Raw genomic sequence first — 27,054 nt, forward strand, 5'->3', positions numbered from 1 at the left:
GATGATGTCAACCATAATTGTTGCAGGAGGTATGCAGTCAAAGGTACATATTCTCATACAGTATGTGGTGGTTTTGCGACATCTTCAAACATTTCTGGAGCACTGTTTCAAAGAAAGAAGCTTGATCGGGGCTTTTTTTCAGTGGGAATTTACTGGAACACAGTTCTGGCACCTCTCAGGTGGGCGCCATTGCCATTGTAAGAGAACAAGGGAGGCATTCGTGGCGAGTTCCAGCGCCTCCTTTTCTAGAAAAACAGCACTGAGCTTTATATATAACAAAACAATTGAAATGTCTCATGCTGCTCAGGCTTAAAATCTCACCCACTCAAGATTATCCTAATGATGACCTCTTAGCCTTTCTATTGACTGCTGCACATATGGAATTTGCTCGATGTTGGAAAACTGGGGTTGGTCTTAACTTTGATTCCTTATACATCAGGGCGTGGTCAATGGCATTGGCAGATAAATTGATATGTCAGGTTAGAGCGGCTAAGGGTAAGCATAACCCCTGCTCCTTTTATAACAGAGTCGTACCTTGGAAGTCGAACGGAATCCGTTCCAGAAGTCCATTCGACTTCCAAAATGTTCATGTTCCAAAGAACACTCGCAAACCGGAACACTCACTTCTGGGTTTGTGGCATTTGGGAGCCAAAACATCCGAGTACCAAGGCATTCAGGATTCAAGGTATGACTGTATGTGGAAATCATCTATTGAATACATGAATTGTTCAGACCATGGTAGGAAACTACCCAGTACTCATGGGAAAATGTGGTGTGCAGAGTAATCAAATGAATTTTTTTTTTAAATCTAACATGAGGCTCAATTTGTATTGAGCTCCTGGTCTGTAAATACCAGTATCTAGATTTATGTCTAAATTTGCTGCCTGTTCTGAGTACAGATGGTTCTCTAAGTGATGTACTGACTCTATAGTATAAATAAGCCCCGCTTCATTGAATTTTAACACTGCAAACAAATAACAAATAACACATTCTTGAAGCAAATTATTTAAACCTGTTCATCCTATTGGTTGGCCTTAAGCCATTAAAAACCTGCTGTCAAGCTGGACTTGACTTGGTAGGTTGGCTGTGAGATTTCAAAAGTTTGCAAGGGTGTTTTATTATTTGTCGTATCGTGAATGAGATGTCGAAAGAGTTGGCTTTCTCCTCAGGTTTGTTGGTTCTGTAGCAGTTCCAGTAACACATGGGAGTGGATGTGTTTTGAGAACACATGCATGGACACGAATTATGATAAACAGATGGTGCTGGGGCGAATTGTTTCTAATACATTCCCATAAATGTAAAAATTATATCTATTACTCCTTCCCATGCCTAGCTCTGGGCTCCATACAGTATCCATTTACAGGGTTTTTTTAAGTGTAAACATAATGGATATCATCTTACACTGAGCTGCAAAACAAGATATGTATAACCAAAGTATAGTGAAATCCTACACATCTCTGTTCAGAGATCTCACTGAGTCCAATGGGCTTACTCCTAGGTAAGTGAAATGAAAGAGGAAATGGCAATCCTATAAACACAGACCCCATAGAACTGCAACCTTAAGGCATTTTCTTTCATTAAAACTTATAATTGGAATGTATCAGAAAATATTCAGGTTTGTTTGAGAAAGATGCCTTCATGGCTTTACACATTTGCATGAAGCTTATATATCCTAGGAGAGGGGATTTATTTTTGTTCACAAAATAATCAAATGAAGTATGTTCTTACTACTCCTGTAGAATTATAAATCCATGTATTCAGCACAGTACTCAAAAATATTTATCCAGATATTTTCACAATCTTGAAACAACTTCCACCATCATATCATATCTGGCTGGCTTCACGGTTTTTCCTGCATCAAGATTTTTGTCGGTACCTGTTATTGTGATATGCAGAAGTTCATAGAAGTGTTGGCTGGCTGCACGGTTTTCCCCACATTGTGATTTTTGCATAGCCCCCCCTCAACACATACCCCATGATTCACGATATACTGCCAAGTCTAAAATTATGAAACCAATATCACGATATGGACTTCAAACTGGTTTTGGGCGATATTTTGATATATCGCCCAGTCCTAGAATGTGGTCACATCAAATAGCACAGCCCTCTACAGCTTGTTACTGGGCAAAACACTGCCCCAACACCCCAACATCAATTGTGGGTCGCCAGTTATTATTATTTATTGAATTTCTATACCACCCTTCATCTGAGGATCATAGAGCAGTTCATGTCTCATCTGCTTTTGTGGCCCCAGTTACGTCAGAAAAAAATAATGGTCACCCAAAGGACCACCACACATGCCTAGTGGACTGTGTTTAACTTGCTAGATCACAGGTTGTGCTGGCTTTAAATAACATGTTTTGAAAACATGATTTTCATAAATGTAGAAGCTGAATTTCTAATGACAGTTACATGAACCAACAGATATAGGTGGCACATTTATATGTTCAGGAGACAGAGAGAGATGGTACATGTTAGATCTCTCAACTCAAAAGCAAAAGACCTGAGAACAACCACACAGATGCTTTAGTGGCCGACAAGGGAAAGCCTGGAGATAATGCATTGTCCCTTCACTTTCTTTACTGAAGTAGCTTCTTCCAGCAATAGTTTGTTTGCAATGGAGAGGAGCCATCATGCTAAAAAGAAAGCAAATTGTTCAGTTTACCTCTAGGAGGCAGAGCTTCCAGGTATACTGGCCCAACCTCAGCATAGTCTCTTCTTATAAATCAACCACTGGAGATTACTGGTATCTCTTTATAGGCAAAAAGCACTGCACAAAATGTCCTTTGGTTAATAACGGGGAAACAGAGAACTTGTCTAGATCCCTTCAAGTAAAAGAAAACTAGAAACCCTCAGCTGGCCATGTTAATCCTTCCTTCTGCTATGGGGAAGTGAGAATACGTCAAAAACAAAAACAAAACCTCAACTAGTTCTTCTTTCACAAGAAACAGCTTTTGAAAGATTCTGTTCCATGATAGAAGGCATAACCAATGATGAAAAGGACTGATGAAAAGGACTCCAGTCCTTGGAGAAACACAGCCAGATGGGCAGGGACATAAATAATAAAAATATTATTAAATTATCATTATGTATGCAATAGTAAATTGGTTCACCTTTACGTTGCTACAATATTTTTTGTTGTTTTCAACAGCAATTAGGTACAGATATGACAAAATAAAAACTAGTTCTGAGCAAGCTGTATAGAAAACCAGAGTTACAGTCACCCAAACAGAATATATAGTTGCCATTTTTGGGAGAGATGGCTATTTGTCAATATGACTTTTTGGTTCCTGAAATTCATGCTGATTGTGCAGATAAAATATAATGGATAGAACTCTACAGTATGTGTTACTAGTGTGTGAAAACAGTCAAGATCCAATATTATTACAAAATAAAAAATAATATTACTCACACCTGCATTCTACACATTTCTTTCTTTGAGTCTATGTGTGTGGAAAGGGAACCATTTTTCCTACAAAAGTCATCCTGAAAAGTTTGCATGAAGAGGGAGTTCACAATGCTATTCTGCATCTCTTGCCTTTTTTTATATAGCAGTGTGATCTTCCACATGTCTATTTAGAAGTTTGGATTTGATATCCCACTTTATCACTACCCGAAGGAGTCTCAAAGTGGCTAACATTCTCCTTTCCCTTCCTCCCCCACAACAAACACTCTGTGAGGTGAGTGGGGCTGAGAGACTTCAAAGAAGTGTGACTAGCCCAAGGTCACCCAGCAGCTAAGTTCCACTGTGCTCATGGAGGCTTATTTCCAGGTAAACAGGTATAGAAATTTTAGCCTCAATTCCACACTCAGAAAGGCTGCTCATGACCTTTAAATGAAACCTAAATTCCTCTTACCTGCAACAGCAAATTAAAGCAATGCAGAGCATGAAGTTTGGTTGCAAGAGATATGCCACAAATTATCTCATTAGTTCTGTTTTTAGCTGAGCAAATTTGCTTGTTAATTTTTTAAAAACAAACCTATGTGCTGGTAAAGTCACTTCAGGACAAACTGGACAAAAATGGCTTACTTAGCCAACATTCCACTTTCTTCAATTTGGTCTGAGCACGTATTTTATTACTACAGGAAAAACACAAGGCCTAATTGCCTTTTGAATCTAATGCAACAATTTCACAATGTTTCTTGTAAAAGTCCTTGTTCAACAAGGATAAATGCCATGTGCTATGCTCCCTTCCCATTTGCAGCTGATAACAAACATAATTCTCACTGATAAGCCCCACAATGTGCTTTTATACAAACCCACAAAATTACTGGTAAACAAAGCGGGAGAACAACAGTCATGACATCACCAGCTTCTACTGTCAACCCACCCCCGTCCTATTTTGTTCTTCTACGGAAGCAAAAAGACAAGCGTTCATTACAATTGTCCCATTTCTAGCCATTACTTCCCCAACGGCTCTGAGGGGTAAAACAATGCGGTCTTAACAAAGCTCCCAATTTATATTGATTAAGTCCCATGTTATCTAACCTGTCCCTGGTCACCCAATGCCCATTTCAATTTCAAAAAGAGGGCTTTATGTTGTTTCTGGAAGACAATTTGATGGATCCCTCCCGGCAGGAAATTTCAGGGATGAGGAACAGCTTTTGTGTCTATCTACCTGTACATTCCTTACTATTAATGTGAATTGACATATTGCTATGGTTCTTACCTGACTAAGAAGAATGAATAGTGAAGGAAATATAACAAAAGCACTGCAGTGGTCCTTTGCCTGGAAATCTCCACCTCCTTGCTTGTACTATGTGACACAATCAGTAGTGAAGACTGAGAGACAGCTAGGTTTCTGAGAACCTCCTATGTTCAAACCATGGTTTCAGAGCCTGGCTAGTTTAAACCAATGGTAGGGAACCTCAGGCTCGGTAGCCAAATACAACCTTCCAAGCCCCCCTATCCAGCCCAGGGCTCACTGCAACTTTCTCATGTAGGACAGGGGTGGAAAACATCGGGACTGGGGGCAAATGCCATCCTCTGTCGGGCCCTAAAGACTCTCCCAGGACCACACTCCTTACTAGCCATGCTTTTCACCCTCCTCAAGTGCTTTTGCCTGCATCCTTGAACTGCGATAATGTCTTTTGCTTCATAAAGAAGTACAGTGGTACCCTGGGTTACGTACTTAATTTGTTCCGGGTTACAGTACGTAACCCGAAAAGGACGTAACCCGAACAATTCGTTCTGTGCATGAGCAGACCAAAAAACCCCCAAAAACCAGAAAAAATGTGAAAAATGCTCTGCGCATGCACAAATCGCACGTGCGTCAGTTTGCGCTTCCAGGTTAGTAGAGTTCGTAACCCGAAAAGTACGCAACCCGAAGCGTACATAACCCGAGGTACCACTGTACATGTGTGGAAACAGAAAACCTCTGACCATTGAGTGTCCATAAGTAACCTATAGTACAAGCATTGTATGCCTTTGTGTATAGTACAATAATGCATGCATCATTGAATTACAATGCAGGTTTGTCATTCTTTTTCTCAATTCCGATTGAACCTGGCTTCGGGGGAAACACGTCAAATCACAGAATTTCGTAAGAAACAACATGATAGATGCAGGATAGCTGTGGATTGTGCTTAACCTTGTGTGTACAACCACTTCCCAAACCAGCCATGGGAGTGTGCTGGATGTACACAGCCTTAGAATCATATCCACTGTTCCACTCACGTGTTGTCCCTGAATCCTCCTTTTCTTCTCCTAATCTTCTGGCCCCTGGAAAGCTATTCACTATGGATTGCAGTCCTTGGGTTGAAAAAGGCTCCCCACTCCTAACAGAGGGGAAAGTTATGGTTTCCCAGTATGTCAGAACTAGGCCAACGTGCTGTGTGTCATCAATAAAAGCAAATCTAGTTTTAGAAGTTAATATGGAGAAGAAAACCACAGGCGATACATAAAAATATATGGTACTTACAAATGTGGAGGTCTTTGCAGAATTCTAGTTGCCTCATTTAGTTGCTGTGAAAGAGAAATAAAGGATCTATTAAAATAGCCATAGGTTGGGACACCTTCCCTATAAAGTTTAGAAAAAAAGATGACTAAGAAGACTACAGTATGGTGAAAATTTATACTGTACAATGATAAAGGATGTGAAGAGAGTGGATACAATTTAGTGAATTCCACTCATTATGTTAGAAGAACTCAAAGCCACCCAATAATATTGATGGGTACCAAGTCAAGGATGGACAAAAGGAAGTTTTAAAAAAACCTTATGAAACACTCCTAACTCTTCTTAAAATGAAATATCTTTTTTGCCATATCATTTTTATTGGTTTTATAACAATACAGTAATAAAATCCATCACATTATCTTTTCAACTCTTATCATTTTGGCTTTTTACGGCCATGACTTCCTTCAAACCCTCCTTAAGATATCCTAACATTCATCACTAATATCTATACTTCACAAATTAATCACTGCTTAAAATTATCACACTTAAACTTATCACTTAAATTTCGTATTACAATGACCTTCCTTCTTTAATCTACAAAGCTTCTCGCAATCCTATCAACGTATTCAATTCAATGCAATTGTCCTTCAAATAATCTGCAAATTTAGTCCAATCTTTGATGAACTTCTGGTCCCACTGTTCTCGGATTCTTCCCGCTTAAAATGAAATATCATTCATTCATTCAGCCAAATTTTATTGGCATAATTGAAATATTTATGGGCTGTGGTGTGCAGTACATTGTGAAAAACTGCCTTTGTTACAAAGCATACATTTTAACCCACATGCATGTCCAACACATACATGTATCCCTGTACATACTCCCAAGAGGTTTAGGGTCCTTCACTGGAGCTAAAACATGCGTCCATATGACTATGCTATAATAAGAAATAACTTTTTGCCATTATAAAATAGTTAGTCTTTAAGACTAACACGGGACACTCTCATCATTTTTGCTACAACAGACAAACATAACTACCCCTCTGGAACTTCTTGGTATTGAGAGAGCACTTTGAGAATCCATGATGTGTCAATATCACGTGTAACTGTGCAACTAAACGGAGGTAATTTTTTTCCAAGGTTTTAAAAAGGGTTGGGTGAAGTGCAGCCAGAGGAACATTTTGCAGGAACTTAAAGAACCCTTTTAAATTCAGAACAGCTTCCTTTTAAGCATTGTAAACATCTCCTGAACTAGATGCACAAGTCCTGACTGATTTTAAAAGCTAATTTCATCTGTCAAATATGACCTCCAATTAAAGGAAATCACACTGAGAATTAACTAAGGCACACATTGTGGGGACAAAACAGTCCAGCATTTCCTGTCTTTCAGAACCATGCTGTACTTCCTGGCACCTGTGTGGAAAATACAATTAGAAAACTAAAGTGGCAAGTTCCAGATCGGAATGTTTCTAAGGCATATTTTGACACATTCCCAGACTGCGCCGTGTTCTCTCAAATTACCCAATTTGCAGTTACTGTAAGTAATTCTAATATTTTTCTTCTGCTCAAAAAATCCTTCCTCTTATAAAATGTGTTGCATGCCAACAATGATATGTACTGATGCATAATTCTTATTGGGTTGCTTTCTGGCTGACCTAGTACAAGCCAGAACTTGCTACAGAGGCTTGATAAACTGAAGCACAGCCCAGACAACTCTGAAACAGGCATGCAGCCCAATCCTATGCATGTTTACTTGGAAGCAAGTCCCAATGAGTTCCTACAGAACTGCAGCTGCGTAGCACTGAGATGCCCTTGCAATTAAGTAGAACTGCTCATAGGTGAAATATCATTAAAGGGACGGAGGAGGGCACTTCATTCCCCTTCTCAAAAGAATGAATAAGAAGCAAACGATCCCTTTACCCATATCACATTATCGCAGTGGACCATGCAAACAGCTCCCTCACTCCATTTGTAAGTAACATTCCACGGAAGGGAATTTTTACAAGTCATGTTTGTGAAAATGGATCCCTCCCCCTTTAATAAATCAAATTTAAAAGCTGCCTCAACTAGTATGTACATTACATTAAACAATAGGCTTTTTTCTGCCAGGAATGTTACAAACTTTCAGAAGTGATGGCTTGCCAGGCTACAAAATGCATTCCCTTCATCACTTAGATATAATAAAGCCAAGTTAAGCATTTGTTTATGTAGAAAGTTTTTAAAACTTGCTAGAGGAGTGCTATACAAGTGAAGAAATAGTTCTAATACAGTATTATTTTGTGTGGCACCATAACCCTCACGGGACCACTTCAATACATGTACGAATGGAAGACAGAGCTATGAGTGCCATATGACCACCCTGCATCCCTTGAACTAATCTGCTGTCCCCAGGTGAGATCATAAGAATCATAGAATTGTAGAGTTGGAAGGGACCCCAAGGGTCATCCAGTCCAACCCCTTGCAATGAAGGAATCCTGCCCACAGCCGTCCCTGGGTGGGCTTGAACCACCAACCTTCTAGTTAACAGCCAGACGCACCAACCCATTGTGCCACAGTAAGAGTGAGTGATGCTGTTCCATTGCAAGAATAAAATAAAGATTCAACTATCAGTCTGGTGGGCACCTGTACATGAAAAGGGAGGGTGAGACTGGCTGCATACATGCCATACTTTTAAAGCACATCTGAAAGATATTTCTACCCTCAAATAATTCTGGGCAATGTAGTTTGTTAAGGGTTGCTGGGAACAGTAACTTTGTGAGACATAAACGGTAGAGCCCAGGATTCTTTGAGGAGAAAAATGTGCTTTGAAGGTAGAGTGTGTATGTATCTGTCTTGTCCTTTGCCTCAGGTGACCAAATGTCTTGGGCGGAGCCTTCATACATGCTCTGAGGAAGTGATGACCAATGGCAAGTTCTTAGAATGAAAGTGTGCAATCTGTGGGCGCTGCCAGGCTGTTGCTATTCAGGTTGCGCAATTAAAGTCGATTTGAATAAACTCGCTTCCCTCAAAACTGTATTTGCTGAGAAAAGGAAAGTGACAAAAAAAATTATAGGGAAATCACTTGCTTTGAAGCAACATCATCTAACTTCCCTGAAAACAAATCAGAATGAATGTTCAGTGACCAACATCGTCTAACCTCCTTGCAAACAAATAAGCATAAATGCTGAATAAATAGGCAGTCTAGAAGTGACTATGTGCATATCACTATACCACTACCACACACAGGAGCCTTCTCCTAGGGGCTGAGGTCCCTTCGACGAAGAGTAAAATATTTGAGGGGGCTGCTCACCCCAAAGTTGATTGGCATTGCCATTTGAATGGTGTGCATGCGCCACGTCATGTGATTAATTATGTGGGTTGGGGCTTACATGCCCCCCCCCAATATTTTATTCAAGTTGGATGGCACTCCTGCACACACACGGCATGGGGCACGCGCACCATTGTGGATATGCAACGACTGCCACTTAAATGCGTTAATAATCCTTACGTGGGCTATTTCGCGCTCAGAATTGCTGTCCACGTACGAATGTTGTCACCTCAAACGAAGCACAAACCTGAAGGCCGGAGGGCAAGTACTTGTACACAGTGACTTCGTAACTGTAAAGGAATCTGGGGCGCACGCGGAAGCTGGCTCGGTGGCACCGGGGGGCATTTCCCCACCACCACCACCACACGGGTCACTCGGCTCGTCCTGCCATATTCCCTCCGGGCCTCGCCTCTCTCTGCCCCTCTTTCCAGCGACCCTGCACCGAGGGCGCGCGAAGCCTGAGGTGTGTCGCTGTGGCTGCATAGCCCTGAGCGCGAACTTTCTCAATTGATTGGCTCAGCTGCACAAGCGACTCCCCCGCTGGGCTCGGCGGAGCTCGCGCTGCCTTCCAACAGTAGCTGCGCTCGCTCCTCCTGCACCAGACCGCCCTGCTCCTCTCCGCCACTCGGAGGGCGCAGCCCCAGCCTCAGCAGCAGCAGCCGCATCATGCAGCAGCCGCCGGCTCCAGCTGCTGCCCTTTTGCTAGTCCTGCTGGCTACAGACTCCTCGCAGAGTGAGTAGTACTTCGGGGGGGTTCGCCTTTTCCTCCCCCCCCCCGTCCTCACTGGAGAAAGAAAACACCCCTCTTTTACCCGCCATTCCTGCAATTTCTCCCTGCAGAGAAAAATCTCACTTCGGCTTTATCCTCTCTCTCCACCCCCGCCCCACTCTTTAATTAACCCCCTCCTTTAATTATTAATCGATATAGCAAAGTCTCCACACGAGCAATGCAGCTTCTCCGGACTGGGGAAAGAATCGGTATATTGTATAGAGACATGTCAGCCCTTTCGCTGCTCTAACCATTGTCCCTCAAGGTCAGGACATCCCAAACGCCTTTCTCCACAAGGAGTCGGTTGCACCCAATGAGCCACCCTGCCTGCCTGCCTGCCTTTCACTTCAAGGGTGCCTTAAAACAAAACAAATGTTTATGTTCTCAAACCTCCCCCCCCATCACTTTTTGGAGACCTCCTAATGCTGGGCTTAAAGGGCTGACTTTACCATTTTCCAGAAAAAGGGTGGGTGGTGACACTCTCTCTCTGCTCCCCCCACCCACCCACAACCACATCCCCGGCCAAGCATTGTTTCTTGGGGAGCGAGAGAGCGCGCGCGCTCAAGAGGGCAAGGGGCGCAGGGATGTCATTGTTTATGGCCCGGTGAGGTGGATCTCGGTGGCGCCGCTCTGGGCGCGCTGGCTGCTGCTGGGCATTGTTTTGGTTGCTCGAGGCAGGCAGAGGAACTTCAATGGAGGAGCTAGTCTAGCCCCCTGTGAGCTGAGGGGACAGGGAAAGCCGCAGCGGGAATCTCCCCACCCATCCACAATGACAGTTTCACCGACTCCTCTGGCTGCCAAGTGCGCGGCGGGGCCATTGTTTCCCGAGCGCGCGCGCGCCGCCCCACACCCCCGCGCAGCTTTGCACGCTCCGCTTTGTTACCGTCCGGGGGGGGGGGCGGCTTCCAATGCTAATTCCTTTCCCTGCTTCCTTTCGGGGCCCCAGCTATGCTGCTGCACAGAACCCGGGAGGAGGCTTCGCAGTTCCTTCGGCAGAGGCACCGCCGAGCCTACCAGATTTTCGAAGAGACCAAGCAAGGCCATCTGGAGCGAGAGTGTGTGGAGGAGCTCTGCAACAAAGAGGAAGCCCGGGAGGTGTTTGAGAACGACCCTGAGACGGTAAGGAGGGAGAGGGAGAGAAGGTGCCGGTGAGAACTAATTTAATTAATTTATTTTTAAAATTAAATGAGCAGCAGTTGAGTGTTCAGGCCTGCTGCAGCTGCAGGAGTGGGAACGAGGGCGCCAGCTGCTTGCACAGCTGGGGAAGTTGTTTGGAGGAGGAGCTATTAGATAAATAACTGAAACCACACAGGGTAACCAGCACTTCGCTTAACAAGATTGCATTGGGATTTCTAGGCCAAGAAAGCAGCGGGGAGGCGCTGTTTATATTGGACTAAATTGGCATTAATCTGCTAATACCAGTTTCTTGTGGGGAGGGGGGGTTATTGGGGTGGGGAGAGAGGAGTTTAACTTGTCATAATACTTATGAGGATCCTTTGGGATATCTTGGTTTTCTGCTTCACTCTTCCACCTCTCCTCTTTAAGTATTTAAAATGCTTGTAAGCCCCAAGGATTTTGCTGAAGCAATCTCCTGAAAAGAAGCATTTTGTATTTTTCTAATTTAGATGAGTGATCAAAATCCCCTATTGGATCAGGATTCCCCCCCCCCCATGAAAACTTTTGTTACTAGGTAAATGTAAGCAGCCATTGAGCTTATGTAGAATGAGTCTGGTTTTTTTAAAGTAGTATGCCTAGTGGGAACAACATGGTCCTAAGTCTGCAGCTGTTTAGTTCTAAAACTCTCAAAAGTGTAAAAAAAATGCGTTTTAAATAAATGTGTTTCAAATGGGTCATCAATAGGTATGTGTTATGATTGTACTATTCTGACTGACTAGTATTTTTGCAAAAATAGAATGGCATTTGAATGGCCGCTTAAAAATGATTTTCTGATTTGCTTGCATCTTCCAGATGTGCTGCTCTGAATAGGCTCTTTTATGGCTCGGATTATCTGGCATTAGTTTAGGGAATAAATTTCCTGGAGAAGAAATTGACTGGTGATTTTGCACAGGGCTGTGCTTTCCCGTTAATGATTTGATGCGAGCGGGTAGGGAAAGAGTTATGTAGGTCAAAAGTACTGAGAATGGGAGGGACTTGGCTGTTTTCTCTTAGAGTAGTTAATGTTTCGTATTTAAGGCAAAACATGTCTTGACATGCATACTTTTAATAGACTTGGAACTATCGCAGCACGAAGAATAGTTGCAAAACAATAGGGGGAAATGCAGCAAGTAACTTCTGCTAGAAGTGTTTACTGTGAGGTTTCAACACCAAGATCCAGGTGAAATCAAGGGTTGTTTTTTTTTAGTTTAAAGAGCAAAATAGACTGGGATATTATTTTCCTATTTAATGGCATGCAGTTAAGACTTTATAAGTTGGGTAGCATTGCAGAGTAAACTCATTAACAGTTGTATTCTCACTGAGTTGATCTCATAAATTACTTACTGACACTTGTACATCCTTAACTTTTAAATAGTAAGTGCCATACTTGAGCTGCATTGGTAAGGCTTTGGGTGGAGAATAGAATGTGGTGCATTCATCTCTCCTGGCCTCCACTGGTGGAGAAGAGCATTGTTCATGGGGGTTTCTTCATTGCAGCGGAGGCCAAAGTGGTTGGTACCACCATCCCTGGTGGTTTCCCCTTTAGCCAGTGGTTTTCAACCAGTGTGCCTTGAATGATGGTCAGGGGTGCCGCGGGCAACACTGCCCTCTGTCTCTCCTTCCTTCCTTCCTTCCTTTATTTGATGGCCTCTCAAGTCTCTGCCTCCAAAAGGCGTGTGCAGCTGTTTATTGCAGCAGCCCTGGCTATAAGTTCCACAGGCCAATGTTGCCTCTATGAGGCACCTCTTTTGGGTGGCGGCAGGGGGGGGGCAACCAGGGATGGCGGTGGCGGCAGCTGCCCGGAGGATTCCCAATGAGAGGGGAGAGGAGTGGAGGCTGGGGAAACACTCCACAAGGCAGGGTGTTTGAAAAAAGGGTGAGGGACTGCCAGCTCTGCAGGCAAGGGGTGACATAACTGGGCTCCTGAGTCCCACAGGGGTGCCGCAGAAAGAACGTAGTTGGTTAAGGGAGCCATGGACTCAAAAAGGTTGAAAACTGCTGCCTTTAGCAATAACCAGTAGAAAGCCAGGGTTCTGGAGGCTTTGGATCTGTGGGATCCAAACCCTGCGGATCCTTGAGGGACTCAGTACTTGGGCCCTGTGTGCCAGACCTGGAACTAGAACAGCAAAAAAAAGGAAGAAATACCTCCCCCCTTTTGCCATGACCATCAGGAACTGACGGGGCTTCAGGTATGGCATTGACTCTGCCATTCTAATCTTCCACAACCTTCTTAGGATGGCTCCACCCACTACAGACAATTCTCCTGAAATTCACATTTACAGATTTGCTGAAATAATTCATGGTAGGTCATGGAGTAATTTTTTTTTAAAAAAAACTTCAAATCTGAACTTCCCTGAAAGAAGTATTCTGAGGTCACCACAGTTTTACTCATTGGTTTTTAACCAAGAAGGTTGCTATGAATTAGAAAGCATACCACGCATGCTGAGTTTGTTAGCCAACGGTGAGGTCTGGTGTAGTGATGTCCTTTACCTTTTTTTTTTTTTTTTACCTTACCGTAGTGACATTTCAACTGCCCTTATAAAACGGTTGTGTCCCACTGTAAAAGAAGATGCAGTACTTTCTATTCTGCTGTTGCATTTATTAAAATACGTACAGCTATGAAAAGGGTTTGATTTCTCTGTGCCCCTTGTTTGACTTCCATTGTGTGCCATTTTACTTTTCTTCTTAAAACACCATCAATTTGTTAAAATCATTTTATCATTTCCCTTTGACTAGGGAGGAGAGAGGGGAAGTGGGATTCTCCTAAGCTTCAGGGGGAGAAGAGAATGGAGGGTAAAGTCCCTTACAAATATGGAAATGAAGTGAGCTTGAAGAGGTAGAGATGTATTTTTGGGGTTCAGCATTCAGTGCACTTAATGAAAGCTAATGCAGTGACTGAGCTCTGAACAGGGGATGCTTCTGGTTCAAATGCCATCTCAGTGATCAACTACTGGGTAGTATTAGGCAAACCTCTGTCTGTCTGTCTCCTTCCCTTTCCTCACTCCCTTAATAGTATGTGCTGTATAAATGCAGATAAATTATAACACACCTATGAATGTTACTAGGAATTAATGCCACTTTACAACTTTTGTAAGTCAACATCATGTAATTTGCAGGTTTTACATGCTATCATAGCATGGCACTGAAAAAGAACATCAGAATTGCCGTTTAGGTCAAACATTTATGCATTCCAGCCTTTCCTAAAAATACATAATGCTGCATTTCATTTGGTGTTTGAGTTAGGCTAGAATTAGAAATGTAAAAGCAAAGCAAAAGCTGGTGCTCTGTTGTTCAGAGTCATGACATGTGTAGTTGTCTGTATGGACCTTCTTCCCAAAAGGTATGCTGGTCTATGACCGAAATAAAGTTTGATACTGATACTCCCAAAAGGTATTTGTGAACTGTGCTTCTAAATGGTCCTACAGGATGTGACATTACTCATGTCTTTAACTCTGGTTTACATAGAAGAAAGTGGGGGGGGGGATCCAGACCATAACACTGGGTGCGGAAGAGTGGCTCTTTGACCCATCCAAATCGAGTTCCTTTGTGCTGGCTACTTGCAAAGGTCGGAGAACTCTTATTGGCAATTTGAGGATGTAGCTTTGTAGCTTTTTTTTTTTAATACTCAGGGTGCACAATATTTTTCTATAGCTGTAATGCTTTTCATATTTGGAAGTAGAAACTGCTGGCTCTTTCTCTACATGGTTGTGGAGTCTTTTCCCCGCTTGACAAATTAAAAATGTAAGATATTTGGTTGTGCATCCCTGCAATTAACACGTGTCCTGGGATGCAAGGACATTGATTTGTGTGATATAATTTCTCTGCAGGGGAGATGGTTTGTTGGAGAATGACAATTTATCATGGGGATTAAAGAATGTTTTGAAAAAAAAGCATGACATATTTATTGTCAATCCTGTTTACGCCATGCTGTCACAGCAGCCGTTATATCCCAGTTTATGCATTTCTATGCTGGCACAGCAAGTATTAGGCTTCTAGGTCATTAGGGATTTTCAAGAGATAATTTGGATGTAGCAGAAAGAAAGGGGGGGGAAACATTTTTTTAAAAAACCCCAACAATATTTTTCAGTTTCTGAAAATATAACAAACAAATACCCATATAGCCCTACCCACCAATAAACATTCCATGCATAAAGAATATAAATGATGCAGTCATACATTAAGTAGGTTTGTGTAATATTTTTGAGTTGATTATATCAGTTAAGTGTCTTCTACTCTGTTTTAACAGATTGTCCCAGTGAGCTGTTGGTAGCTGGTAGCAAGGGAACAACATTGTCATTTCCTGAATAAACATGTACCATGCAGTTTCAGCATTTTATTTGTGTTTCAGTTGGTAGAACATGAGGGTTGTGGGTTCAATTCCCACGTTGGGCATAAGATTTCTGCATTGCAGCGGATTGGACTAGATGACTTTCGTGGTCCCTTCCAACTCTACAATTCTATGATTCTTGGTGCTCTAGGATACAGTACTTTGTTGGTTTCTCCATAAGAGCTGCATTCCATAGTCTATCCCACCATGCCTCTAGAGTTAAGTTAGTAGCTGTTTTCCAGTATTGCGTTAACATATTCCTAGCTGCAGACATGAAAAAGATTAGTACGCCCTTAAACAGTAGATTATTGTTGCCCTCTATTAACATATCTAATAAAGCAAGTCTCAGATCAGGTTTATAACCTGCCCTGTTAGAAGAAACTTATTCAAATACCATTTTCCAAAATCATTGTACAGGTTTGCAGTCCCATCACTTACAGAGATGTAAACCTAAGAATTAACATCCTCTCGAACATAAAGGACTTGAACAAGAACTTAACCTGTGACATTTCACAGGTGTAAAGTGCCAGCTGGGAATTCTTTTAAAACTGCTTTCCCTCACTTCAGTTGACACTTTAAAAAGAAAGAACAGAACCTGGGTACAGAAGTAAGTGTTTGAGCACACATTAACACAGTGTTTTTCAACCTTTTTTGGGCAAAGGCACACTTGTTTCATGAAAAAAATCACGAGGCACACCACCATTAGAAAATGTTAAAAAAATTAACTCTGTGCCTATATTGACTATATATAAAGTAATTCTCTTGAATTTTTCAATTTTTCCCACGGCACACCAGGCAACATCCCGCGGCACACTAGTGTGCCGCGGAACAGTGGTTGAAAAACACTGCATTAACAAGTAAGCTAGATGTTATTACTAAGGTTGAAATTGAGGGGGGGGAACATATGGGATACAAAGCTTTACAAGAAAGTATGTTGCAGTGTTGTGGAATGTTTTCAGATTTACTAGGAACACAATTTATTTCAGATTCTTTCTACTGAGCAGAGTGAACTCTCAGTGAGAAGATTGTGCTACAAAAACCTGTGGTGGTTACAATGTGCAGAGAAAGAAATAATTGACCTTTTAGTGTTCAGCCAGGTACACAAACTCGATAGCAGAAACTGCTGTGGAATTTGGCTGATCTCAACGTAAAAAAATGTTTCCTAAACAAACATCTGAGTGAAAACTGAAGGCTTCTGTGGGAAGAAACTAGATGATTTTTTAAGGAATAGTGATTGCATCAATACCTGGCTCAGACGTAGTGCTGCTGCCTGATTGCCAAATATACCATCACGAGGTATAGGGCAGTCGGACACCTATTAGGTATTTTAAAACGTTCTCAACTTGGCTTGAGTTGGTTACAGATCACTTTCTTGTTTTCCTCAAGGACTACTACACAATGGCAGTTAAGTTCATTTTAGTAGTTTGTATTGTGAACTGATCTTCACACTTAGTTGATCTTCACATTTAGTTGATTTTAGTTGAAGATAGATGTTGACCCAATGTGTGGCAGCTGTGAAAAAGGCAAATTGCGTGCTAGGAATCGTTAGGGAAGGAATTGAAAATAAAACTGATGGTATCGTATAGAAACCTATGGCGTAACCATATTTGAAGTACTTCTGGTTACAGGTAGGTAGCCGTGTTGGTCTGCCATAGTCAAAACAAAATAAAATAAAAAATTCCTTCCAGTAGCACCTTAAGAAACCAACTAAGTTTGTTCTTGGTATGAGCTTTCGTGTGCATGCACACTTCTTCAGATACACTGAAACGGAAGTCACCAGACCCTTAAATATAGTGAGGGAGTGGGGAGGGGTATTACTCAGAAGGGTGGTGGGAATGGGTGATCAGCTGATAGGTGTGGAAAACCTGTTGACGACTGTACTTCTGGTTCCCTTATCTTCAAAGTATAGAGTTGGAAAAGCTTCAGAAAAGGGAACCAAAAGGATCAAGAGGATGGAGAAAATGCCCTGTGAGGGTTGGCTGCTTTTGGGACGTTTTTTGGGAGGGGACTAGTCCAACCTTCTGCATTGCAGGAATCTCTACTAGATCATACTTGGCAGATGGCCACTTAACCTCTGCTTAAAAACCTCCAAGAAAGGCGAGACCACCACCACCACCACTTGTAGGAGTCTTTTCCACTGTCAAACAGCTCTTACTGTCAGAAAGTTCTAGTTACAGGTGGGTAGCTGTGTTGGCCTGCCGTAGTCGAAACAACAACAACAAAAAATTCCTTCCAGTAGCACCTTAGACACTAGGTTTGTTATTGGTATGAGCTTTCGTGTGCGTGCACACTTCTTCAGATACACCTGTAAGGTGCTACTGGAAGGATTTTTTTTTTATTTTGTCTGAAAGTTCTTCCTGATTTAACTGTTAAAAAAACCCCATAAATTAGTACAGTTTTATCAACCCCATATTGTAGTGTTGGGGAGGGGAAATGGTGGTTTGTCTAATTAGGAAAATAGGAAGCTGCCTTAGAGCAGGCCATACTTAAGAGCAAAGCATGTGTGCTGCCACTTAGCTGCAGTGCCATTGAAACCTAAGCTTAGATCTCTTAATTCAGAGTCTAGAATTCCCACTAGTTGAGGCTATAATAGGCATACAATTCGAACAAGGGTCCTCCGAGCTCAGCCAACCAGCTCTATGTTCATTTTAGATGTGATTGCATATTTGGCACTGTGATTCTCAACTACATTTTCTCTTGAACAGATGTCTAGTATTAGTAGGAACAACATTTAGTACCAGACAGGATTAAGAATGTGCTTCCAGTTCTGGATTTTGTGTGTGTGCGTGCGCACACACGCACATGCAGACAGTGAAACTGAAAATCTGACTAACAAAGATGAGCATGCATTGTCAGTCATGTATAGAATAGGCTTGCCACATGTTGAAAGACCTGTTCCACTATACCAAAGGCTGCTGATTAGGTAGATGGGAAGGGGGGAGCTCTGGTAATAATCCAGGACTAGAGAGCCACATATAAACATAGCATCATTTGGTGAAGCAGAACAAAAGGTGAAAGACAAATATTTTCAAACTAGCTTTTGAGAAGTTCTGCTTTTATAGGTTTTTCTTGTTTATGTCCACTGCTGTTTAATCCTTAACTGCTTTTTATTGTAATGCTGCAATTGTTTGCATGGCTTTATCGTTCTATATATTAGTTTTAAATTTTGGTTTTAAATTTTATAAGGTGCCTTGAAGCACTCTTGAGGAGGAAGGGTGGAAATCTGTAATTCAGTGGAGAGGATACGAGGCTGATCTCAGAATTATAAGTTACAGTATTGTGTCTTACTTTACTTTATTTGTAGGCCATGTAATGCCTAGGATAAAGCAATTTTACATAATGGGAAAGGCAAGGCCTGACAGCTCTAGTCAAGTGATTCCTTGTTTTAATTAAGAGAGGTGTCATCGTTCTCCCTACACACTTTGAGTTTTATCAAGGATTTTTGAAAAAACTAAAATAGTGGACAAAAAAGACTAGAGTTTTGAGCAACTTACTTGATTTTGCTATTATTTCTCATTGGATTATATCCAGTGCTAGTCGGAGAAGACTCGATGAAGTTAATAGACATATCTAACTTGTGTCCATTAATTTCAGATAGGTTTACTCTGAGTAGAAGTTAGTTGGCGACAACCCACTGTGATTAAAAGGGCGAGAAAAATGAATGTGGTAATCTAAGACCTGGATCACACTTGCCTGTACAGTGGTACCTTGGTTTAATAACAGCTTAGTTTATGAACAACTTGGATTAAGAACACTGCAAACCCAGAAGTAGGTGTTTTGGTTGTGAACTTTGCCTTGGAATAAGAACATGTTTCGCTTCCTGTTGAGTGTGTTCCATTTGTAAATTGAGTCCCCCACTGTTATGGGAAAGCACGCCTTGGTTTAAAAATGCTTTGGTTTAAGAATGGACTTCGTAAACCAAGGTACCACTGTAGTTGTGGACACGATCCATTCCGGGGTGCAGTTCACACCCCGAGAAGTCCGCAACTAGAGCAGCACTTCTGCGCAAGCGTGGAGTGCGATAGAGCACTTCTACGCATGTGCTTCTGCGCGTGTGCGCACGGCAAAACCCAGAAGTATACACTTCTGGGTTTGCAGCATTCGCAAGCCGAAAAGACGCAACATGAACCTAACGCAACACAAGGTATGACTGTATATCACTGGCTAAGTTTGGACATCACACAAATTTGTTTGTAATTAAAGTTGTATACCACTCTTCATCCATATATCTCAGGGCAGTTCACAACATAAAAATACAAGATCAAAACACAAATACATAATAAAAACCAGAACAAAAGAAATCACACTAATTTAGTGTGATAACAATGAGTGTATCCTCCTCCTGGGCTCACACAAACTCCCTCTCCTATTCTCTTGCAATGGGAGGAGTTTGGAAGTTTTGGCTTCTCCTTTTTTAAAACCACAGTTTGGTGTGTTGTCTAGGCCTGGAACTATGGTTAACCTTAACTATGGTTACTTCACAAAACCAGTTCCAGTAACTCTGGTTTGATGCTGGCTTTCTGAAATTAACCACAGTTTATTGATCTGAATGATATGGTTCAACAAAAAGCAAAAACCATGGTTCAACAAAACCATGGTTCAACAAAAGCAAAAACGTTCAGATTCCTCGTACTGGTTGCCTGGGAGGAGAAAAGGGCAAGGGAGAACATATGAGACTGGGAGGAGGCTAGGTTAGTTTATGTCTTACTAAACCATAGTTTAGCATGATGCAGTCACTTGATAATAACTCAAATTTGTGAATGAGCTACTAGATCTACCAACACCAACAGAATTCCTTTATTGTCAAGTTCCAGTGCAAATGCAATAGTTTTCAGCAGAGGCATTTCACGTATTCAGTGTCTAGTAGCAATCCAGTGAGGGGAGGCAAGTGAGGCACATGTACATGTAAACGAGGGTGCTTGCTTGCAAGAGTGGACGGAAGTAGTGATGATCCCAGTAGCAAAAAAAGGTGTGGAAGAAAAACCCTGTTCACTGTGGGGTGTTGTGTGTGTGTGTAAGATGTCTGTATGGCCATGATCCAATCAAAACAAAGCATTTTACCGTTGTACTGATATTAAAGGAGAGAGCTGAAGATATGCTTTAGCATGTCACATTGAAATCCATGGGGCTTGCATGCTTGACTTGGGCTGGGTTCATCTTAGGACCACTATAGCCCTCTTCAGGTGTCCAAAGTGAAGAAGGCAGCGAAGACGTACGTGTTCATGACTCCATTCCCGGTGGGGACCTTCATGCTTTGAGAAGGGAAGGTTTGAAGGAGGCTTCAGAGGAACACAGTTAGGTACCCAACAATATCCGGCTTCCCTGATTGTACAGAGGCTTATAGGTAGTACATTCATCCAAATGCAATGGGAATCCCCCTTCATACCGTCCCGTTCAATGTGGGAGATTCAGGGCAATGGGGGTGTGATGATAGTTGTGGCGCATGTTGCTTGAATGTGCAAACAGGACTTCAATGGCCAAGGATCATCTAAACATGGCAACTGCATTATGTGCAGGGGTTTTTTTTTAATTAAAAAATGTGTTGTTATTTTTTGTAGCGGGTTCCTAATAATGCACTGCTGACCAAATGATAAATATAGTAGCAGTTACCCTTCTTTTCTACAAAGGATGTTTGGCAGCCACGATAATGAGACCACTTCTAATAATGGAAATATTTAGATATAAAGATATAAATGGCTATCTAAATGTTTATTAATACATTAGAGAATGAGGAAAGAATGTAATCGTGGTGAGGGAATGGAGGATTAAGAGAGTATAAAATGTCTTTGGTTTATGTTGGTGGACTTAAGTAGTCTAGACATAAATATCATTGGAAATGCAACCTAAGTCTAGCCATCCTAACAACAGTTACTATTTTGATTTGAGATATAAATCTTTCAAATCTGGTAAAAAAAATTATCCTGAAGATTTTAGCATTGCATTTCTTGGCGGATTTTACTAAAATGTTTCTGTGTGGATCCATGACTTTGCACCGATTAGACGCATTTCAGCATTCAAGGATAATGTGCCATTAGCAAACTATAGTGCTAGGAAGCTATATTACTACATGGGAACATGTCGTTCATTTGCCAGAGGCATATTTAGGGAGTATTGGGTGCTGAGCCTCGGGGGCGCCACAGAGGATGCCACAATTACTGTATTTATAATGGAGCACGAGAATTGGGGGGGGTGCGCCAAATTTTGGTGTTGCACAGAGTGCCACTGAAATTTGAGACCTCAAGTCCCAACACCGTATTTGCCCAATGACAGCAGAATCCCCTTGTTTTGGACTTGGCTGCAGTTCATGTGGGCGGAGCAGTTTGCGTTAGTACAATAAGGATCCTGAAGTGCCCCCTAAATGGCATTATGATTTAAATGCACAACAACTTCCTTGGGTGGGCAAAACTCTAGCTTGTTTCCACTTCTTTCCCTCTCCATGTCAGCTCACCTCCTGGGATTGGCTAAAGGTTTAGGTCTACTTATGTATCAGCAACTGCAGGTGATGCACACATCTCAACTGAACTGAGGAACTGGTAAATTTTTGTCACACTGCAGTGTGATGAAGAAATGCCAGAAAACTGGCTTTTATATACTGGACCAGCAAATGCTTTTTATTATTATTAATGGGTGCTTCAGTAAATTGCAAGGAAGCATGATGCGACAGAATTGGTTAGTCGCATTCTATCAACCCCCATAGTAGGAAAGCAAATTGGAGAGCAATTTTGACTGGAAAAACAGCTGACAGAAGAAGAGTTCAGCACACACACACACTGGCCCCCATCTGCTCAGTCATGCTCACAACCTTCTAAGGCTGCTTTTCATTAAAAAAATGTAGACCAGTTACAGGCTTCTGTGCATAACTTCTGGTTTTGGTTCTCAGAAACTGGTTCAGTTTCAGGGCAACTCCAAGCTATAAACCAGTGCCCAAGCCATAAAAATTGTGCAATTCATGCTGTGGTAAATGAGCCTGATGTAGCTGATTGTTTATCAGGAGTTTGAAGCTGGGAGGTGCCACCTCTTTCAAAACATTTTTAAAATCAGTCTTCATGTTTTATGTAGAGTGTGGTTTGATAGTTATTACTGTAATATGATTCTATTAATTGTAGTTTTTGTTGTTTTGAGATCATCACTATGCAAAGATGGAAATAGAGTTCTATTTAATGAGACTGCTCCTAAGGACTTGGGCCAGAAAAAGATGTATACCGTAATACTTTTCAAGTTTTAAGTCATAGCATTTCTTCTAAATGTTGCTGCACGCTCTCATTCCAGACATCAGAGAAAATAGTCTGGTGCCTCTATCGGGCAAGCTCACCTTTGTTTTCTGAATGATGCCGCCACCTTAACCTCAGCTGACTTCTTCCTCTATAGGATGCAATTTGCTCTTCCTGTCAGATTAATCCTTTTGGTATAAGCTGAACAGAAATGCCAATCTACAGAGTTTCGGAAGCCTGAATAAATGGAAATGTCATGTGTAGGAAAAGGCTATTTCCAGCTCAGCTCTTGTTCTCGTTTTTTGTTTTTCTCAAGAGTAAACGAAACTATTTGGGCTTTGCAGATATTCAAAGTCACAGATGACTGCCTTCTGAGCAGCCCATTTGACTTTGTCCCATAGTACAGTTCTGGATTAAATAGGCTGTGGATGGAAGTTTAAGCTGCTTAACAAAATTAGAAATATTCAAGCATCAGAAACATAAGTACCAATAGTTTAGAATTTTGTTGTGGGCATCTTGGTGCATTCTTTCATTATCTTGGCCTTAAAAGCCCTCCTCAGCCTCCAGAAGTGCTTACCATTTGTGTAACACTGCACTTTTGGCACTCTTGTTTGTTTTTCATCTCTCCTTCCTATCTACCATGCACTTTTCTCTATGCAAAAATCTTCCATTCTCTTCCTTGAATTCCTCCTCATGTCCCACAACAGCTGCTTAATATCCACTGAGAGCTAAAAGTCTCAATCATATCATTTTATTTCTGTGGCACAATGGGGCAGTGTGTCTAGCTGTGAACCAGAAGGTTGGTGGTTCGAGTCCACCCAGGGATGACAATGGGCAGGATTCCTGCATTGCAGGGACCCTCGAGGTCCCTACCAACTCTACAATTATGATTCTACAATCATTTTGTTTGCTTTTGGTGTCGTACACTAGGAAAAGCACTGCGTATGGCTGTTGCAACTGTTTCGATTCTGGTCTCATCCTCTTAATCTCTCCTGTTTATTGGAAATGAGAGGTGAAAGCTAAGTTGAGCTTCAAGTATCTGTCAGGGTGCAGTAACTGTTTCCAGATCTTAAATTCCTTTAAAAGCTAGGCCAGTTGCTACTTACTTGACCTTTGACTCAGTTTTGTTCCTCTTAAGGTGCGATGATTTTTGCACCAGCTTCTTTTCTTGTAATATATCCTGAGAACAGTTTATAGTGTTGGTAGCAAGCCTTGATTGGAGTCTATGTTTGACGCTCCACTCTAAAGTTTGATGTAGGCAGGCGGTAGTAGTTGTTTCACCTGTAGCTTTATTGGGTGTCTTTGAGGGCATAATTGAGATCTTGCAAAATAAGTATCTCCTGGTGATGGTGACACTGGAAATTACTAGGTGTTTGAAAAGATTGTCACTAAAAACCTGTTGTGAATGGGTTTGGACACTTGCCTCAGCTAAAGAGCTGTTTTACAAACTGAAAGGATCCAGAGAACTAACAAACTTTGACTCGTTTTATGGTACATAGCATAGCTTTATTGCATACATCCTTTTGGGGGGGGATCATGGAAGGCTTTGGAGAGACCTGCTTGAAATGACTGCAAGAAAATTTCAGCCCTTATAGTATAGCTCAGGGGTGGCCAACTCCCAAGAGACTATGATCTACTCACAGAGTTAAAAACTGGCAGTGATCTACCCCCCCCCTTTTGGGGTTCAGGTCAAAGTTATTGAGCTGTTTTTAAGGAAGGAGGAAGGCCCATTTTGGGGGGGTTCGGGTCACAGTTGTTGAGTGTTTTCAGGGAGGAGGTAAAATGTTGAGCTATTTTTAGGGGAGCCTCAGCTTCTTTGGGGGGAGCCAATGATCTACCAGTGATCTACCGCAGATGTCCAGTGATCTACCAGTAGATAACGATCTACCTGTTGGACATGCCTGGTATAGCTCATTCGGTAGAGCACCTTAGGGTCGTGGGTTCAAGCCCCATGTTGGATGAAAGATTCCAGCATTGGAGGGGTTCAACTAGATGCCCCTCATGGTTCCTTCCAATGCTACATGATTATTGCGTGTAAAAATTGGTATTTTTGTATGGTTGTTTGTTGCAAGGTTTTTAATTGTCTTTTTAAAAAGAAGAGCTCACTTTCCTTGTGATGTTCAGATTTTTTGGTGGGTAGAGTTCTTGCCTCGTTATTGAAATGGTGCCTTCCCCATCTAGTAGATTTGTGTTGCGGAGCTGGGGCTCAGTGGCGTAGTGGTAATTTTAAGTGCAGAATAGCATACTGACAATCCCCATAGCCATGTTCCCAAGGCGAGCTCATAGCCATGCCCAACAGAAGTGAACAAGAATGCAGGCAGCGCTCTCTCTCTCTCTCTGTGTATGTATCTATATCTATATATAAACATATATATTTGCCACTAAAGAGAAGCACTGCAGTACATAGTATGATACCCAAATCATTAGGACAGGCTGACTATTGTAGAATAAACTGGCAAAGGTGTTAGGGTGTTGAACCCTACCCCATAGGGTTGTTATGAGGGCAAAGAGGGTCGCTCCTCTTTCAGGTATATTGCTGTGGTGCTCTGAAAAATAAATGTCCTCGCTCCTTCTGTGGAAAAAGACCTGGAACTGTATTTTCCCTTGTTCCTTCTTCACAAACACCACTGCTTGGGAGAGCTACATTTCAAGTGTTGAGGGAGAATTTGGCTCTTGAAGCAAGTTTGCAAGAGCTACTGGGAAAGGCTCAGTTTTCAAGCGGGCAGCTGGGACCCACTGAGTCTGCTAATGGGTAAGCCACCCAAAATGGCAGGGTTACCAGCCAGCCTACCTGCCCATCAGGTGGTTTGAGGCAGCTGCTGGAGAAACAAGAAACAATGGTGGCTTCTGGGAAAACCTTGCTTCTGCTGATCTAAAAAAAAAACTGTTTCAAAGCACATACCTTATGACCTCTGTTAAGACCACATTGCTCAGCTATAAAACTGTCAGGAGCTTATTTTAATATGAATTCAGTTGTAGACCAAATCTAATAATCGTGTGCTCCCCCTCCCCCTTCTCTCTTTCCAACAGGATTATTTTTACCCGGGATATTTGGGTGAGTTGCAGTGATACCCTTTGCTTCGTACTACAGTGTTTTGTTGTCACTTTCTAGGTACAGTTAATATCTGCCCCAAAATGTGCAGCATATCAGAGTACATCTCTTTATCTTAAAAGAGATCAAGTTGCTGATTCTTCTTTTTCAAAAAGAGGCACATTTTATTTGCATACAGTTACAAAGTAATACAGTTGTAATGACTATTATTCAGAGAATTGTGACCCTTCAATATCTATTACCCTATTAAATTTGTGTTGAACATGTAAACACTAGAATCTTGAGAAAACTATATTCTGTCTTGAGTAAATTCTTCAGATTCCCCCTCCCCCCAAACTAGATTAATCACAGGTCCTAATAAACTTTAGCACCATTGAGACATCTGCATTTCAAAGCAACAATATATTTTGACAAAATTAATAACGTTTATAGCATTTGAATTATGTTTTTTTTTCTAATAAGGCAGTTGTAGTCTAAATAGAACAAACAAGCAAACATGCTGAATAGAATACTAGGAAATCAGAAGTTAGTTAATATGCCAACTTGCTTAATTATAATGTTTGTTTTTGTTCTTCAGGATGTATTAGGAGGTATGGGTCACCATATACAGGAAATCCAAATTTCCATACATGTGTGCATAGTAAGTATTTTTCACTTTCTATGTTACTAAAGGAATACAGTATCGTTGGTTGTTGGCTTAGGTGAAGAGCAAGTCAAGTCCATGTGAATATTGTCCAATGCTCCTTGTAATTCTTCCCATCAGACTTCTACTTTGCTCCATTCGATAAAATATTGCTTGTATTTGGATTTCATAATAAACTATGGTTATGGTGGGCAATGATATAGTGGAGAAGGAACATGGAGGAGTGAAGCTCTGGTATTTTTTTGTCATGAGCGATGGCATTATCTGCTGGAGCAGGCTTCATCATTTGTGTAAGATTTGTCAGGATTAGACGACGGCTCTTCCCTGCATGTGATCCCTTTGTGAGATAGGCTAGGATCAGCTGGCCCAGTGTTACCCAGTGAACAAAAATTTCCACAGCATGCTTATCACTGCACCAACCTTTGGCAGCTCACTTTTCTATAACGCGGATGGCACTGTGGCCTAAACCACTGAGCCTCTCTTTGGCTTGCCGATCAGAAGGTCGGTGGTTCAAATCCCCATGACGGAGTGAGCTCGCATTGCTCTGTCCCAGCTCCTGCCAACCTAGCAGTTGGAAAGCATGCCAGTGCAAGTAGATAAATAGGTATCACTGTGGCGGGAAGGTAAACGGTGTTTCCATGCACTCTGGCACTCATCACGGTGTTCTGTTGCACCAGTAGCGGCTTAGTCATGCTG

The 27,054-nt window shown here is 41.8% G+C and overlaps 1 protein-coding gene and 1 non-coding gene across 2 annotated transcripts in view; both read left to right on the plus strand.

Annotated features, from left to right (window-relative positions):
- Window positions 1-9,748: 9,748 nt before the first annotated feature.
- GAS6 (growth arrest specific 6) overlaps window positions 9,749-27,054 on the plus strand; it is a 44,428-nt gene continuing 27,122 nt past the window's right edge. The window contains 4 exon segments of the mRNA XM_033147707.1: window positions 9,749-9,934; window positions 10,917-11,089; window positions 25,694-25,718; window positions 26,293-26,355. Of these exon segments, the coding sequence (XP_033003598.1) occupies window positions 9,868-9,934; window positions 10,917-11,089; window positions 25,694-25,718; window positions 26,293-26,355 (328 nt within the window). The 5' untranslated portion in view covers window positions 9,749-9,867.
- Window positions 23,417-23,490, plus strand: TRNAH-GUG. Its single transcript has one exon. It is a non-coding gene; the product is annotated as a tRNA-His (tRNA).

This window comes from Lacerta agilis, chromosome 4, assembly GCF_009819535.1.
Source record: "Lacerta agilis isolate rLacAgi1 chromosome 4, rLacAgi1.pri, whole genome shotgun sequence".
NCBI classification, from domain to species: domain Eukaryota; kingdom Metazoa; phylum Chordata; class Lepidosauria; order Squamata; family Lacertidae; genus Lacerta; species Lacerta agilis.